Raw genomic sequence first — 16,253 nt, forward strand, 5'->3', positions numbered from 1 at the left:
GTGGCCACGTGTTCACGTGAGCATGCAATTATGTAGAAAAAAGAGTCGACGCGGCCGACGTCGACATAACCACTCGTGATGAGGTGACCAATAGTTCATAGGCAGAAATTGGTACCACCGAAGGTACATGCTTAGTAGTATCGATTATAAATACGGATAATAGTGAATTGATTGTCCACCAAATTGGTTATCACGTAATTTATCGTTGTTGGCCACAACAGGAAATTGGAACCACTAAAGTTATGCCACCCTCAGGTAGTACTGACAAGTTACTCATGATGAAAGTCATGTTATCACGTGGAGCAAGTTGATGGTTTTAGCCCAGTCACCAATCACTGCACAAAAAGACAAACATTACATTTGGTTTTGAACCTAATTTGGCTAAACTCTGGCTCTGAGAACGTAATAATTTTCATTTGACTAATGGGACAATGGTATCGTGGCGCTTGTGAGATAGATACTTTTGAGAGGGTAAAAAGTCCACTTGAAATTCCGGAAATAGCTTTTCATATCAGGGATGTTCTCTACAATGGTGCAAAAATATGACTGATTCTTGAACAAAATCTTGACCCTGAATTGTGACAATTCATATAATTGCCCGGTGGGTGAGAGGAATTGTTATTACAACAAAACTAATACAACTAGTAAAGTAGAAAGTCAATTAAAACAACAGTTGGAAGATAATCTGGATGAGGAAACATCAAACTGGCAGAACAAGATGCTGTGCAGAGCCTGCATCGTGATTCAATGATAGATGTCCTTAATCCATGCTCTAAAGTAACAGGATTTGTTTTTACATTCCGGTCCTGTGATTGGACAAGAGACCTGGATAGATTTAACACAGGGCAGATTTGGCAGAGCAGATGTGAGGGGCTGGGTCTGGATTGGCAAGGAGGATTGGAAGGACTTTCATTTCAGATGTATATTTGTGATACAGTTTTTGCAGATTTGTGTTAACAGTTTTGGTTGGGTAGATTACAATCATTCCCAGTCCTATGAGATTGGAATCTAGACCAATCTTGGAAAAATGCTGTACGATCTTATCCGTATGAATGAGGAGTTAATACTCTTTGGTTATTTCGGTAAAGTCACGTAGGTAGAAAAAATAATAGATCAGGACGTTTCGATCGCCACAAGCAATCGTCTTGATCTATTATTTTTTCTACCTACGTGACTTTACCAAAAGAACCAAAGAGTATGGATTCCTGCAGTCACGAAAGCTTCAAATCAAGAATGAGGTGTTAAGTATGACTGATTACATTATTGTAACAACTTTAGAACGGTGACATTAATCATAGACATTTCACTTATATGTATTTTACCACACATCAGAAAATCCATGCCAACATCAATTAAGCATACTTTATGGAATGCCTTCAATTTGATAAATGCTTTTAAAATAAGTATAGAATATATTCCCAAATCTTCTTTCCCTGTTTTGTGGCATCTTGAGAAATGATTCAGTGTGAGGTAAACGTATGACCATCAAAGTCTTCTGTAAATGTGGAACATACTACTAGTACTATACGTAACTTTTTTTTTATCAGTTATGTTGTACAGCTCTACGATGTGTTTTCAGGTTGTACCGCATGTTGTTCGGCATGATGTCTGACGTTTCGCTTCATGTCCAGGAACTGGTTGGAGCAGCTCACGTTCTCCCTTATAAAATGTTACCGTGGACAGTTCAGGCAGCGATAATCGTAAACATACATCGAATAGAAGTGAGTTTAAAGACGTATTCTTATATGCTCTGCATTCATGAGAACTGAATATTTAAGTTACGGTATTAGTGGAAAAAAAAATTTCATCAACATATCAATTATTACGTAAATTAGAATAGTACGTTTTTAGACAACTTAGTAGGTTAGAAAGCCACAATGGTTTGCTTGCTGTGCTCTTGACATGTCGTTCAATTATATTATTTAGCTACATACCTTCGATGTATACAGTATTTGGAGACATCGTGGTGCAATGCAGAGGGCTTTTTGGGCTATTTTTGACGGCTCAGTTTAACCACCAATATGTATTAACTTCTGACGGAAACAAGAATCAGCTTTTGTCAATCCAAAGAGGTAAAGTGGCTTACCGTAATCTCTCGGGTCCTTAGAACAACCCAGAAACATCGTATGAGCAATATTAAAGCGCACTTTTTGTAGGTCATATTTGTCATCAAGCAAAATGTCTCCAACGTTGTTTCAGAGAGCAAAATGAGATTTGACAATGGTAGTCAGAATATTTGTAAATATCGACCAAACGTTGAAGATTCACCACGCATTCAATGTATTAGCGCAGATGCTGAAGCTAAACTATGAAAACAAAAACACACGTCGACAACAACATTGCTACATTTTCTTTAGAAAATATTTCGTGGAGTTTATATTTTGTACTTTTGTTGCAACCCATTAATTATTCCATCTAATTAGGTAATTGATGAGTGGATTGATAGAGATCAAGGGGATTACAGTTATCTCCTTCAAATAGTCACGGAAGCAGGGAGAAGGCATTTCTTTAAGATGAGCCATGCTCAAAGCCTGCACTGAACTGCTGGGTGCGGAATGGTAAAGAATTACTCTTCATGAACAGGTGAGCACGAGGTATGTAAGGTTTTTCATTTTTGTAAACTGTGTTCATTAAGTCACAGTTTGTAATTGAGAAAATGATCTATGTTTTACATGAAACTTATACAAAACTATTGTGTACATGAATATTAATTGTGGACAATTTCCACGCTTGTTTTCTCTCAGATTAGTTCACAAATATCTTCTGGAACAATACATTTATCATGGAAGAAAGATCAGACAAAGATATTGCACAGATGGAGGTGGAACAGCTCAACATTGAGATGAAGCTTGAGCGGCTCCAGGTAATAAACGTCTGCTACCTTTCATTTGTCTAATGAAAAGGCTCTGCTTAGCAATGAAATAACGCTAACATGCCCGTATTGCTTATTTTCAACATAGGTGTCCAAAGCAGCTGGAGATATAAAGGAATATGTGGAATCAAATGCTGCAGAAGACCCTCTTCTTAAAGGTGTCCCTGAAGACAAGAATCCATTTAAAGAAAAGGGTGGTTGTATTATCTCTTAGCGTAACGTTTTAAGTCAATATCTAATTGGCGCATTGTTTACGTGATAAACCTTACTGGCTGTGTCAGGTGGTGGAGGGTTACGATACACTTATACTTACGCGATCTAACCCAAAAACCTTATTATAAATCAATATCATTGGTTGCATTTTTATTATGAAATCCATAAATGACTAGAAGCTGTGTTCTTCAATCTGCACATTATTTGCATGAAATTATCAGTTATTAAATGGTTTATCACCTTAAACATTTATTTTTATTTTTGAGTAGCACCTGTGCTGGTGATAAAAAAGTAACAAAGCAGGACTAGGTTGTAATATTAATGAAACAATGAATAAATCGTGATGCTGTAGTTAGAGTACACAATTTTCAGAACGGTCACAACTTTAAATCAACCCATGTCTGCGGTCATTCAGATTAGTTTCACTTTGTGGAAAGTCTGCATGTGAATAATCTTATCGAGGAGACTGAACCCCACCTTGATAACGTTATATTTCCATCACTGACGCAGAGCCACCGACAGAGATGACTAATGCCTCATTGCTCATTTGAGCAGAGGCACTTTGGACAACATTTAATCAGGGGTTAAATATCTCGAATATCTCGTCGTATCTAAACAGTATTTATCATCCATCTGATGGAAATTTCAGATAAAAACTGAACTAAAAAATGGATCAAGATATCAGGAATTAATCAATGTTTCAGCCCACAACCTTTTCCCCATTCCTGTAGTCTTATAGAAAGCTAATGGTGGAGATGGCCAACCTTGAAAAGCACCAGCACTATTGCAGACTTATAGAGCATTCATAAATGTAAAAGACCAACTGAATACAATTCATTTGATGTTTTCTCAATACCACTTTAAATGGCAAAAAGGTGTGTTATGCAACTGACCATGGTCCTATCATAATAGAATTATAAAAGTTAATCCTGTTCGCCAAAATATATGACTATCTTCCCAGTAGATTAAAATGTATATTTAAAAATGACATTATTCGTTGTCTTTATACATATGAAATAGCTTTAAATTAGTAGGCAGTGTTATAAAAGCACTCTGTGTTGTGATTTCAACAATCTGAATTTAATTATTGAACGCAAGTGATGTTTAAAACTGTATATCTAACTGTCTTGGGCTTCCAATAGGTTTACTCAGCCTAAAATGAGTATCTCATGTGGTGTGTTAACATCACAAAAAAGGAGACAAACGTGGCCAAGAGAGGTTCTGGCCACATTGCCCCTTTATGCGGAGAGGATATGTTTTTGGTTGCTTAGAAAAAGTTATTAAAATTCTTTAGTAACATAATTATGGCATGCAAAGGTGCACAATGCTGTATTTTGACACTTAAAATTGCCAATAAAGAATCTGAAGTCTGACAAACCTGTCAGTAATGGTGTCTGTTTTTTTTTTATTGTGGCACATCTTATGTCAGTTAAAATCATACGACTGCACTGAAAAACATTGTATGTACGTTGAGACATGGTGCTTTTCTATCAACCCATGTGTTTTCACGGATTCAGTTTGTGTATTTCCTTGTGCTCAGGCAAAGCAAAGCAATCACTTACATGTAATCGCTAGAATGGCAGTTTGGTAAATAATTCAAGCCACTATGTACGAGTAACTATTTGAATACAGCAGAAATCCAATAATTTGCGGTGATATGGGGGGACCTTATGGGGGGATAGCAGAACCGATCATCTGCGGCATAGCATATTAGACCAAATAAATCAGTGGGCATTCATTATTATCACCGACGTGGTATACAGCGGGTTAGGGGGGAATTCGCCATGCGATTCCATTAATGTATAGATATACTGTTTATGTTTACATAATATGCAATGTCAATGGATGGTGTAGCTGCTGTTCATGTGCATTGCAACTGCTCTGTACAGTGAACCCACGTGATCTTTAGTATACTTCGTGGTGGTCTCTGTAAAGTGCCCGTGTACCAGTGTTATGTTTAAAAAAGAAATTGGTATCCTAAAAATATCAGAAGAAAAACATTGTGTAATCTTTCATGTTAGTTTCCACAACAACAAGCTATGGTTATTTTGTTAAATTTTACAAAAACATTCCCTTGTATTGCGATTTTTCACGTAAAAACATGTGCTTCTATTATATCTTACCAAGTGAAGTATATTTTCAAGGTGTATACATCACTGAGACATGTAATAATACGTACTTTTTAGTGCAGTATTTTGGAAATTGTCAGAGGCAAACTAAAATAATAAGTTGCAAAATATATTCCTACATTCCCAAACATAAAACGTACACAGAAAACAACCTATGCATGGGATTTGTTTTACATCGCTTTTATGGTGGGCTGGTTACATAAGAGGCCACACAAAGCTATTGCATTCAAGTAATTGCATTTGTTTGATCATGAAACTAACAGCAAAGGTGTTTGCTTGTATTTCTAGATGTGAATATTGACGTTTTAGCAATGATGCAATATTTACAAATAGTGAGATTTTATTTGGTTTAACACGTAAGCTTTCGCGACCAATATCACCCATAACACAGGTTTTTTTGGGGGCTTAAATCGTGTAAATATATAAATGTGTTGTTGAACCCGCCACCACCCAACATGGTCAATTAGTAGGGTTTGTCACGTAAGGGGCCGTCCATAAATGACGTCACGCGATTTTGGATGATTTTTGACCCCCCCCCCCTTCGTCACACGGCGTCACAAAAAGGCAGACCCCCCCTCAAATATGACGTCACAAAGCTCTGCCCCCCCCCCCCCAAAAATACTTCAAATCGCTTTAAACTATTGTCATTGTAGTGCGTATTTAATGTGGCGCTGCACTCTGATGTTGTAGGAGAATATTTATATCTATTTAAAGTTTCGCATTTTGATGTGACGTCACATTTCTCACCCCCCCCCCCCTCGTCACACATCGTCGTAAATGTCTGACCCCCCCCCCCTAGGTGCGTGACGTCATCTATGGACGGCCCCTAAACAGAACATGCCAATTTGTAAATGGTGTGGCTTTGCTCTCCAACACACCGGTGTGCTGTACCAGTAACGAATTGGCATGTTCTGTTTACATGACAAACCTTAATAATTGGCTGTGTTGGGTGGTGGCGGGTTCAACGACACATTTATATATTCACGCGATCTAACCCAAAAACAAACCTGTATTATGGGTGATTTTATTTATAAATAATTGAGTACAGTAAAGTCACGTAGTTAGAAATAAAATAACTACGTGACTTTACCGAAAGAACCAAAGAGTATGGATTCCTGCAGTCACGAAAGCTTCAAGTCAAAATTGAGTACACTATAAGCAAATATAAGTTGAACTATTCTTTGGTTCTTTCGGTAAAGTCACGTATAAAGATAAAATAATAAATTAAATAATAGCATACGACGTTTCGATTGCAACACAAGCAATCATCATCAGGTATAATGAAATAGCGACATAAAATCTAACCAGAAAACTATAGACAGACATATAAGCAGACAGATATCACCAAGATACACAGAGCGGGCAACACAGGTACAGAGAGGGGTGATCGTCTCTGTACCTGTGTTGCTCTCTCTATGTATCTTGGTGATATCTGTCTGCTTATATGTCTGTCTATAGTTTTCTGGTTAGATTTTATGTCGCTATTTCATTATACCTGATGATGATTGCTTGTGTTGCAATCGAAACGTCGTATGCTATTATTTAATTTATTATTTTATCTTTATACGTGACTTTACCGAAAGAACAAAGAATAATTCCTGCAGTCACGAAAGCTCCAAAATTACGATATAAGTTGAACTCCCGTTTCTCCCACCATTTTTTTTGTTTAAGCAATAGGCTCCGTCATTCATAACTGCAATCAAATGTATGGAAATCCTGTATGGTATTTTGTACATCTTGTTGATTTGACTCATACATTAGCCAATGTCACCCTTTATTTCAATCTCAAACATGCGCAATACGTAATGGTTAGAGAATATCCCGCATAAGCAGGCACCACTTAAATAACTCAGATATCCGCCCAGGAACCTTTTGGTCAACAAAGTAGGGGCAGTACTTTCCCACTCACTCTGCCACTGACAGTAATTTTTCTCGCATGCCAGTAAAACAAATGTTTCATTCTCAAAGCTGGAATTAGCGAAATTAAGTGCCGAACCATGATTATTTTGTTGTGTGCAGTGATTGGTGACCGGGATGAGACCATCAACGCTATGTGGCTGCCTGAATTCAAGGCCAGAAGCCCGGCAATGCCAGTCCAGTGCTTTGACCCCTAAGGGGCCGTCCATAAATGACGTCACGCACCTAGGGGGGGGGGGTCAGACATTTGTGACGATGTGTGACGAGGGGGGGGGGGGGTGAGAAATGTGACGTCACATCAAAATGCGCAAATTTAAATAAATATAGACAACACGTTCTACTTAACTAAATATACTTTTAAACAAATGTTTCATCCTACATCATTAGAGTGCAGCGCCACATTAAATATGCACTACAATGACAATAGTTTAAAGCGATTTGAAGCATGTTTTCTTTTTTGGCAGGGGGGGGGGGCAAAGCTTTGTGACTTCATATTTGAGGGGGGTCTGACGTTTTGTGACGCCGTGTGACGAGGGGGGGGGGGTCAAATATCGTCCAAAATCGCGTGACGTCATTTATGGACGGACCCTAAGTCACGCGGCCACCTCACATGTAAATGGGCGATTACAATTACAAAAGGCCTGTTTGAGACGATGTATATCATATACTCCAACTGGGCCGAGATCTACTTGCTTAGTGTATGGATTCCTGCAGTCACGAAAGCTTCAAATCAAGATTTACTTGCTTAGTTTAACGTGACTTTTACCATTCTGACATAATACCAACAACAGGCCTCATAATTATACTGACTTGTGTTTTTTCATACTCTGATATCATTAAGCATGATACGCATTTTGTTGCATATTTGTGATATACATTTTCTGGTTATGCTGGTCAAATTAAAAAGGCAACGTCCAAAATACAAAATGCATTTTCAATTATAAACGCATTATTGTAATCTATTTTTAATCCCAATCGTCCCCGTGTAAGCACTTAGTATTCATAATTTTTACCAGTTGTGTGTTTTGTTGCCCTGAGCCTGGCCTCATGGAGGGGAGGGAGATGTGGAGAGAAGGAAGCTGCCAAGTCACATGATTGCACAGTGGTAGGGCCTGCCTCGGGAGCCCTGGCGTTATTACCAGTGTGGTGTCCTGCAACAGAAAGGAGTCCTGATTAGTATTTTCAAACAACAATAATTGTTTCTATAGCCGATGTGGAGGTGCTATGTTATGATTTACATAGAGACTGCTTGGTAAGTTTGCTCTGGGATGGGATTAGCTTTGGGCAGTATGCACCACACTCAGTCCTTATCGCTATTTTAAGTTTAGAGGAAAAACGACGCATTAAAATACGTGTGCATGATTACATTTTCATTTTATGTAATCACTTTTTTTATTGCTCAGTTACCAAAGAAATCCACAAAGCTTGCTTATTTATTTCTTTGGGAGGATGGGACACTGATAAAGAAAATGCATTTTCAACAAATTACAATACTCTACTATGTAACGAATTGACTATTCAGAATACTAACTTGTGTAATTAACATTTATTTACTGAATACCGCCATATAATTTGTTTCAATTTATGATACAAACAGTCCTGCGTTTCTATACAGTTTTTATGGCATTTTTACGATGGAATGTTGCTGGCAGACACGGGTAGCTTTATTCTACAGTGCAGTACTAGGAATGAAAATGCCTTTCACGTGTAGTGGCTTAAGTCATAAAATGCTTTTCATCGGGTTTTACTTGTCCAGAACATTTTCTGCTGAAACATGCCGCACAGCAAACAGCTGACATGCGCACGGGTGCGGCGTGAGTAGGGCTTAATTGTAATCGTAATGGCCTGAAATTATCGTTTTATTATTGTTAACTTTAGACTTATTTCCACCACTGCATGTGGCATTTTTAAATGGAATTCTGTGGTTGTGACATCACAGTGAAAGGAACCAATCAAATTACATTAAATGCTGGAGTAGGCATTGGCTGGAAGCGAGGGCAGTTACATCGGCCAGGAGTTGTTCTCTTGGCCACTCTGCACCCACACACTGTTTCAGGAAGATTCTTACATTTTAAAGCTCTCGGCCACACTCCACTCTCCCAAGTCCGCGATTAAGGTAAGCAACTTTTTTTTTACATGACAAAAAGACATCGTAATAAAAGCGGTTGTATTTTTTCGAATGGACTTGTGTGTGTCGAGATTAATGTTTTAATACTTGCGTGGTGGAATGTTGCAGCTGCAGTTGGATGTTATTTAAGCGAGGAGCGTTAACCCCCGGGAGAGAGAGGTCTGTTTCACATGTGTTCTGCATTCCTTCCAAGCCAACGCTTCTGCGATCATGGAGGGAGACGGCAGGGGAAGAACCTTTGGTTCGTTCTTTCTCTCTGGATCCTTCATGGGGGGAATTCATTGATTGTTTTTCTTCTTTCTTCTTCTCTCGATTCGGAAATTCGTTTTGCCGTATCAATGTTTAAATAACGTTGAGTGGCGGTGTAAGTACCGGTTCTTTTATCAAGCCAGCACTGCTGGTTGAGAAAGGTCCTCCAAGCGCTTTGTGGCTGACAGTGGATGGTTTTTTGACCATACTTCGCCGTCGGGTTCACGGCGGGCAGCGCAGACATAGGAGCATAGTGCGGAACTGTACAACAATGGATTTTGCTGCACTATTCTCTGTTGACAGTGTATAGCAGCAGCAGCTTACAAACACCTATTTTATGTCACTCATCCAAGGGCACGAACTACGCTGCTTGGTGTCCGAGATGAGGCACATTCCTGGGTGACTTGGTCACAGGCCAACAGTTTGTGAAAGTGGATTGACAACGACTCAAGTGTTTGTTTCATGGGACTATCATTACAGTTTAGGCGATGGACTGATGCTTATTGTCATGGTGACTCACGTACGTGGTTCACTGGTAGAACATTTCTTTAATGTGGATGAAACGTGTTTTTTTTTTAAAACAAAATTCTAACTTTTAGATTGTCAGCTTAATATGGTAACTTGTTTAAACGTCTTAAGGTTAACTGAATAATACAGGGTATTTCTCAAATGTAATTAGAAATACTTCCCATATCTTTTTCTGAATGGGCATAAAGTAACAGTTATTCACTCACCCGGACTTCAAGGCTGTCAATTGCAAGTGAGGAGGCTAACTAAATTACGTCGGCTTCATATTATCCTGCGTGAAAGCGTGAAAAATCCAATGGGTATCGTGGTATGTGAATATAAACCTTAAATTTTAAAATATACATTAATTTTGGTCATGAATTAATGTTTCCATTTTAATAATGGTTACAAAATCATTTTTTTTATTTAGTATATGGTTGATGTAGATGCAGAGCAACAACTACAACTTTACATTCAAGTGGTCAAGCCAGATAAGGAGCAGCGGTTATAGATTCTAATTTGTGTCCGTATATAAATGGGATCACCTTCCTTTTGATGGTTCATCGTGAAAAATAAAATACACCATATGTCTCGTCTATCAACCTTTTCGTCTTCCAGACATGTTAACCATCAGCATGTGTTTAAACATGGAGAGTGGACCCATTTCACCTCCATGGACCTCTTTAGTAGATATTGTTGGTAAGTGCTCTCTTTCCACAGTACAACAGAATAACGTGTAAAATTCTGACCGAGCGATGTCGTGTAGCAATTCTTGTTAATTAAATACATAGATTAACTTGTAGTCTCTTGGCTTAAAACAAAAAAACATTTACATGGAGATTTGGAATGAGTTGCGAGGTGGACTATCACATTGCAGGATCGTTAGAGGTGGCAGCGGCCTTCGGAAGGGCCTTCATCCAGCACTGGATGGACCATGGCTGATGATGATACAGAATGATTGGCGATTTTAAAATATTTTCACATGTACAGTAATTACTAAACATCACATTTGTTATGCTTTGCAGTCATTATACAGTACTGCATCTAATAGTTTTCGTCAGTTTGAATCTATCATATCCAATTGAGTAGAATGAGGTCAGATGGATTTGACAGCTCCCTCAATGGATGCAATGAGACCACATGGGTTTGATGGGATTTTGAAGGTCAATGCTACTGCTGTGTGGGAAAATAGTGAGCTCGTTCTGTTAGATGTGTCCAAGGATTTATGAATGAAAAGTATTGTTTTGAGCTACTGCAAATATTACCTGGCCATATTTCAGTTAATAATGAATGATCTTCGGGTGCTGTTTTCACGTAACTTTATTTCTGGAAAACGGTAACCGCCCCCCCCCCCCCTGTTTTATAGCTTAATTTCAACTGCAATCTATAAACGAGCTGTTTGGGGCTGGCGCATCAAGGTGGAAGTGTGGAGGGAATGTAGATTTGTGTCTATTTGAGCTGATTCAATGTGCGGCAGGACGGAGGGTTGGGGGTTGGGAGTTGTGTGGGGATGGGGTTGCATTGCTTGGTCTTTACTGGTACATTGTGTCCAAATATTCACGAATCAATTTCATTCCAACGTAGTTATTTCGTGTAACTCACGGGAATTATTCAGACTCTCCAGATGTGTTTAACATTCTAGGTATCCACTTTCTTTCAAGCGGTCTCTACATTTGTGCCTGCTTGCTCGCGTTAAGCGTTTGCTGATTGATGCTGTCACTTTGTACATTGTGTCTCGGGCAGTGAAGGGGTGGAGTAGGCTAAAAGGGGAGTCAATGTTGTGTACTCACACAAGCATTTGCCCCGTCAGTGCCAGCCGATCTGATGCACTGTCCCCTGGAGCCGGCCGTGTAGTGGGCTTTTATGGGTTAATGGATAACACTTTTAAAAAAATCACTGTATAAAATAAGCAAGTAGAATTAGACAAAACTGTCTCATTGCATCCCACCCTCACTGCTACACAAAATCCACTTGTTTTTTTTGGTCGGTTCACTTTTTTAAGGTAAGCACTGCCCACCACCACCCAATTGTATTTCCCTGCTGTTAAGCTCATTTGTGAAATACACATTACTATGAATTGATGCAGAGACATAACCTTGTCAAGCCGTGCGTTATGTATGCTGTTGTTTGCGTGCGTAGGACTGCTCGGCATATTTGTGCTCGGGTTTTGTTTATAATACTGTAGATATACAATTAGGTGACCTTGTTTATCATGAATTAAGGCTATTTGACTGCCGTGCTATATTGAGACTTTGAGATGTAGAACATACATGGATAATACTGGTAGGAACCCTTCTAGTTACACCAGCCCACAGGGGATTATTGTGTCCGTCCGTCGTGCATCAAAAAATGTGTGGGGAGGGGCTGGGTGGGGGGTGGGAGGGGTGGGGCTGGGTGGGGAGGGGCTGGTCACCCCGTGGTGCCCTTATAAAACTCAACGTTTAACCTACTCACGCCAGCTTGTGCCCGCCCTCACAGTCGGGCATATTTGCGGAATACACCACGCCGCCGTTGACCCTTACCATTGACCGAGCAACCCAACGTTCCTACCAGCTCCCTCCGCAGGAATGTGTTGTTCTCAACAGAAACTGTGGTGGGACCTGTCAAGGGTACACTCAACTCGCACAACGCATGGCCAACTTCTCTTGACCACTCCCAATAGTACAGATCAAGAGAGAGGAAAATTATGATATAGCTAAGCAAGTTTGAATTCGTAATGGAAACTGATTTCTATATATTTATTTAGCGAATGTTGTCACACGTGACTGTCAAAGTTAGAGCGCTAGATATGCAAACAAAAAGAAATGTCAATGTAATATGTGAGTAAATTCATTCTAGATATTCAACAAATCTTGTTGGGATACATTTCATCCATTACTCAATGGAACAAAGGGCTTGTACATCATAAATGTAGTACGTGTATTATATATATATAAAACAGTTTTACAGTATATGGGAAATGCTTACAGCATTTTCAGGTGACACGTTATTGGATAGTTTTAACTTTTGGGAAAGCTTTTTTTGATTTAAAATGTGTGAAATATGATTTGTTGATCGGGCACTCTGGTTGTTGGGGCTGGCTGACATTTGCGACGTGTCTTTACATGTCATTGTGTGAGGAATCCAGTACAGTTTTGCAGGGAAGATGCTCATACAAGACAAAGATCCCCCGTGTGTAGCCTTAACATACTTTTTTGGGGCAAGTGCTATTAGTGAGTAGCACCTATGAAGGCCGGCACGGCACACGAGGGGGTGGGTGGCCAGCAACACGCCCGGCCGCCTTTGTCTCCCTCATGGCGATGGTTTTACACACTGCACAAGGTACTCATTTGAGGCTGGGTCGACCTAGGGGAGACCCAGAACCGGGAATCGAACTGGGGTCGTCTCTGCTCACACACAAACTCGTCCTCAAGCAACGGTCCACATCTCAGGTATGGCAGCAGCAACAGCAGCAACAGCTGCTGCCATACCTAGCAACAGCTGCTGCTACTGAAAGGGTGGAACACAATCTCATCAACTACCTCGTGGGAGGGCCATAACTCAGACGAGTGGCACAACAAACATCTACAAACATCTACAAACCGGTGGGGGGGGGGGGGGACATTACTTGGAATGAAAGCGGAGAACAGTGATATTATGGATAAACAATGTGGCGTTGGAGGAGGGTTCTGATTTTTAATCGAAGGGGTGGGTTGTTTGGAACGGCATTGCTCCCCTCTGGCCATGGTTATGGACCTCGTCTAAGTCAACAGTGGCACAGCCATCTTGTTGCAGCCAATCCTTTGGGAAAATCTGTACAGTGGAAGGAAAATTAACGACGAAGGAAAACGTTTAGAAATGATGCTCCTGCGTTTGGCAGGTTTTTACTTTATCTGTGAAAGTAGAATTTGTATTGTATTTGCAGAATAAGGGGCTTATTGGCTATCTCGGCATCGCCGGTAGTCCTGATCAGTCATTAGTCATGATCAATCCGCTGCTGGATGAAGGCTTTTCACTCCTTCACAGGCCCCGATTGTCCCCACGGTGCCACAATCCGGATCACTTCTGCACAAAGGCTACTGGTCTCATCGCTCTAGCTCCATTGATGCTCGTCCTCTCGGGCACATTTTCTCCTTTGGCTGACATTCTGTGACTGGTCTTGTTCATCAGCCACCATCCCATCTTGCGATGCATATTACCCGAGCCACTTTGCCTATGATAGACTCTAATTTAGGTTTATTCCTTGATCCCTGTGTCCCTGTTTCTGTGTGTACGTGTAATCACATGCATGCATCTGTCATTGCTTATTTGTGTGGCTTAGAGCGTTTGTTACGTTTTGTAACGAATTGGCATGTTTTGTTTATGTGACAGACCTTACCAATTGGCTGTGTCGGGTGTTGGTGGGTTTAACGAAACATTTTATATTTACGCGATCTAACCCCCAAAAAACCCTGGATAATATTGGTCACGAAAGCCTACACGTTTAACTGATTTTGTTTGTCATTTGACATATCCATATGCTATGGCACTGATTCAAAGTGTTCTTATTTAGGCGCAATGGTATCCTGATTTTCACGATTAAGTTCACATTGGTATGTTGCTTTTTCCAAAGGCTTCTTCACTTTACTTAATCCTTTAGATGGTGATCCTCCTGCATTTATTGCCCTTGGTTAACATTCTGCTATTTTCCAACAATAATGTTCACTTGTCATGCGCAACTTTTGTTTTGTTTTTAGTTATCTAGATGAAAACTTGCAGCCATATTTGTTAAGTTCTTAAATCATTTCCTGTAATTCATCCCGGGTTGGTTTTCATAGCCACTGCAGTATTATGTCAGCAAATCTGAGATGGTTAATAATTTCTCCATTTATGTTTATGCCTTTATTTTTCAAACCTAGTTTTTTGGAAAAAATACATTCCAAAGTCGCCATGAATAGCCATTGTGAAAGTGTAAATCCTTGCTTGACTCGTCTACTGAATTGTATTTTGTTCCTACTCTGCCATTGTGTGTTCTCATTGTAGCTGCTCTATATTAAGATATGCTTTTGATAATTGGGGAAAGTCAACAGTGGATGTCTTCTAGAGAAGACCGCACCCTTCCATGGAAACATAGCATTTCCAACACTCATTCAGGGCTGCCAACGCATGAATTCTGCCTCTGCTCATTGGAACACGGAGACTCAATAAATGCCAAACTGTAATACAGTTTGTACTTTGTGTGATGTTCCATCAAAATTATGAAATACAGAGGTGTATGGGAGTGGGTTTGGAGTGCTTGTGGAAAAATGTACTGAAACATTTAAAGTAACATACCGATGTGTCTAGAGAGGGAGGTGTTTAATTGGTGTGCATTACCCACGATATAACAAATGGATTAGAAACATGGAAATTGACAAAGAAAATGTAACAGTAGCTGAAAATTGCACATGAAGGTTTGAGAGGTGAATGTTTTGGAATTACACCGAGAGGCAGGAACACCCATTCGACAACATACACAACGTGATAACCTAATTTTGACTAGGCAGGACACATCATGAGAAGAGATCGTGACCAGTAGCCGAGACTATTGATGGCATAGCAGCCAATGGAGGGAACGTCTGAGAATACGTTTATCATAGAGATGGAGCAATGAAATCGTCCCTTGCAGGAACTATACGGATTGCTGCATCGAGTGACCATGAGAGTTAGCAATGACTTGCCTTCATCGACTGGTGGCAGGTTATAATGATGAAAGTGTCACTCATCTGTTCTCCTTTAACGCGGTAGTTGTGTTCCTGAAGAACACTGCGCTATGGAAAAATCGCATTCTAATAAATAATATAACGTAAAGCACAGTCTCCGAAACCACGTGAGATGTTTATAGAGGCTGAACAAAGACTGAGGCGTGTGGGTAGCATCGAGAAGCATCCAGCAGCATCCCGCCTTGTGTGATGCTATGCCGAGGCAGTCGTACAACCGCTTATTCCTTCTCGCGCGGCGTAGTTCAATTCACTCGATTGCGTTATATTAATTTAGCATCCGCGTTATAATAAATGTGTTCCCTAATACATTCATTGCGTTATATCCAAAATTACGAAAAATAAGAATAGGTTTTACCCTTTCTGGCAACTAAAAGGTGTTAAGATGTTCAAACACCAACTAGATACCTTTTTGCAAGGCATCAAGTCTGCATTAACCACACATACTTGTGGCAAAACATGCGAAAAGGTCCAATGGATATAACTGCTCGACCTGAGCGTTATTTCCAATTCGCATTATG

General features: G+C 39.9%; 2 protein-coding genes across 8 annotated transcripts in view; both read left to right on the top strand.

The window, feature by feature from the left end:
- The first annotated feature begins 2,188 nt into the window (after positions 1–2,188).
- LOC133345779 (guanine nucleotide-binding protein G(I)/G(S)/G(O) subunit gamma-T2-like) lies at positions 2,189–4,456 on the top strand. Of its 2 annotated transcripts, none has more exons than XM_061556751.1 (3): positions 2,189–2,594; positions 2,745–2,863; positions 2,961–4,456. In XM_061556751.1, the coding sequence occupies exons 2-3, from the start codon at positions 2,783–2,785 to the stop codon at positions 3,084–3,086; spliced, it is 207 nt and encodes a 68-aa protein (XP_061412735.1). In that variant the 5' UTR covers positions 2,189–2,594; positions 2,745–2,782; the 3' UTR covers positions 3,087–4,456. The 2 variants fall into 2 exon arrangements, with proteins under 2 accessions (XP_061412735.1, XP_061412736.1); XM_061556752.1 differs by having other exon boundaries at positions 2,518–2,583.
- A 3,813-nt stretch (positions 4,457–8,269) lies between these two features.
- The window catches only part of LOC133346115 (PTB domain-containing engulfment adapter protein 1-like), a 28,541-nt gene continuing 20,557 nt past the window's right edge, over positions 8,270–16,253 (top strand). The window contains exons 1-2 of one of the 6 annotated variants that reach the window (XM_061557529.1): positions 8,270–8,383; positions 9,071–9,247. The gene's annotated coding sequence lies outside the window, so the exon portion shown is untranslated. Of the gene's footprint in view, positions 8,384–8,905; positions 9,248–9,385; positions 9,501–10,692; positions 10,715–16,253 lie in introns of those variants that run through there. The other 5 variants (XM_061557532.1, XM_061557533.1, XM_061557528.1 and 2 more) reach the window with 5 other exon arrangements.

Source organism: Lethenteron reissneri, chromosome 23 (assembly GCF_015708825.2).
Source record: "Lethenteron reissneri isolate LAM-NWPU_2019-01 chromosome 23, ASM1570882v1, whole genome shotgun sequence".
In the NCBI taxonomy this organism is placed as follows: Eukaryota; Metazoa; Chordata; class Hyperoartia; order Petromyzontiformes; family Petromyzontidae; genus Lethenteron; species Lethenteron reissneri.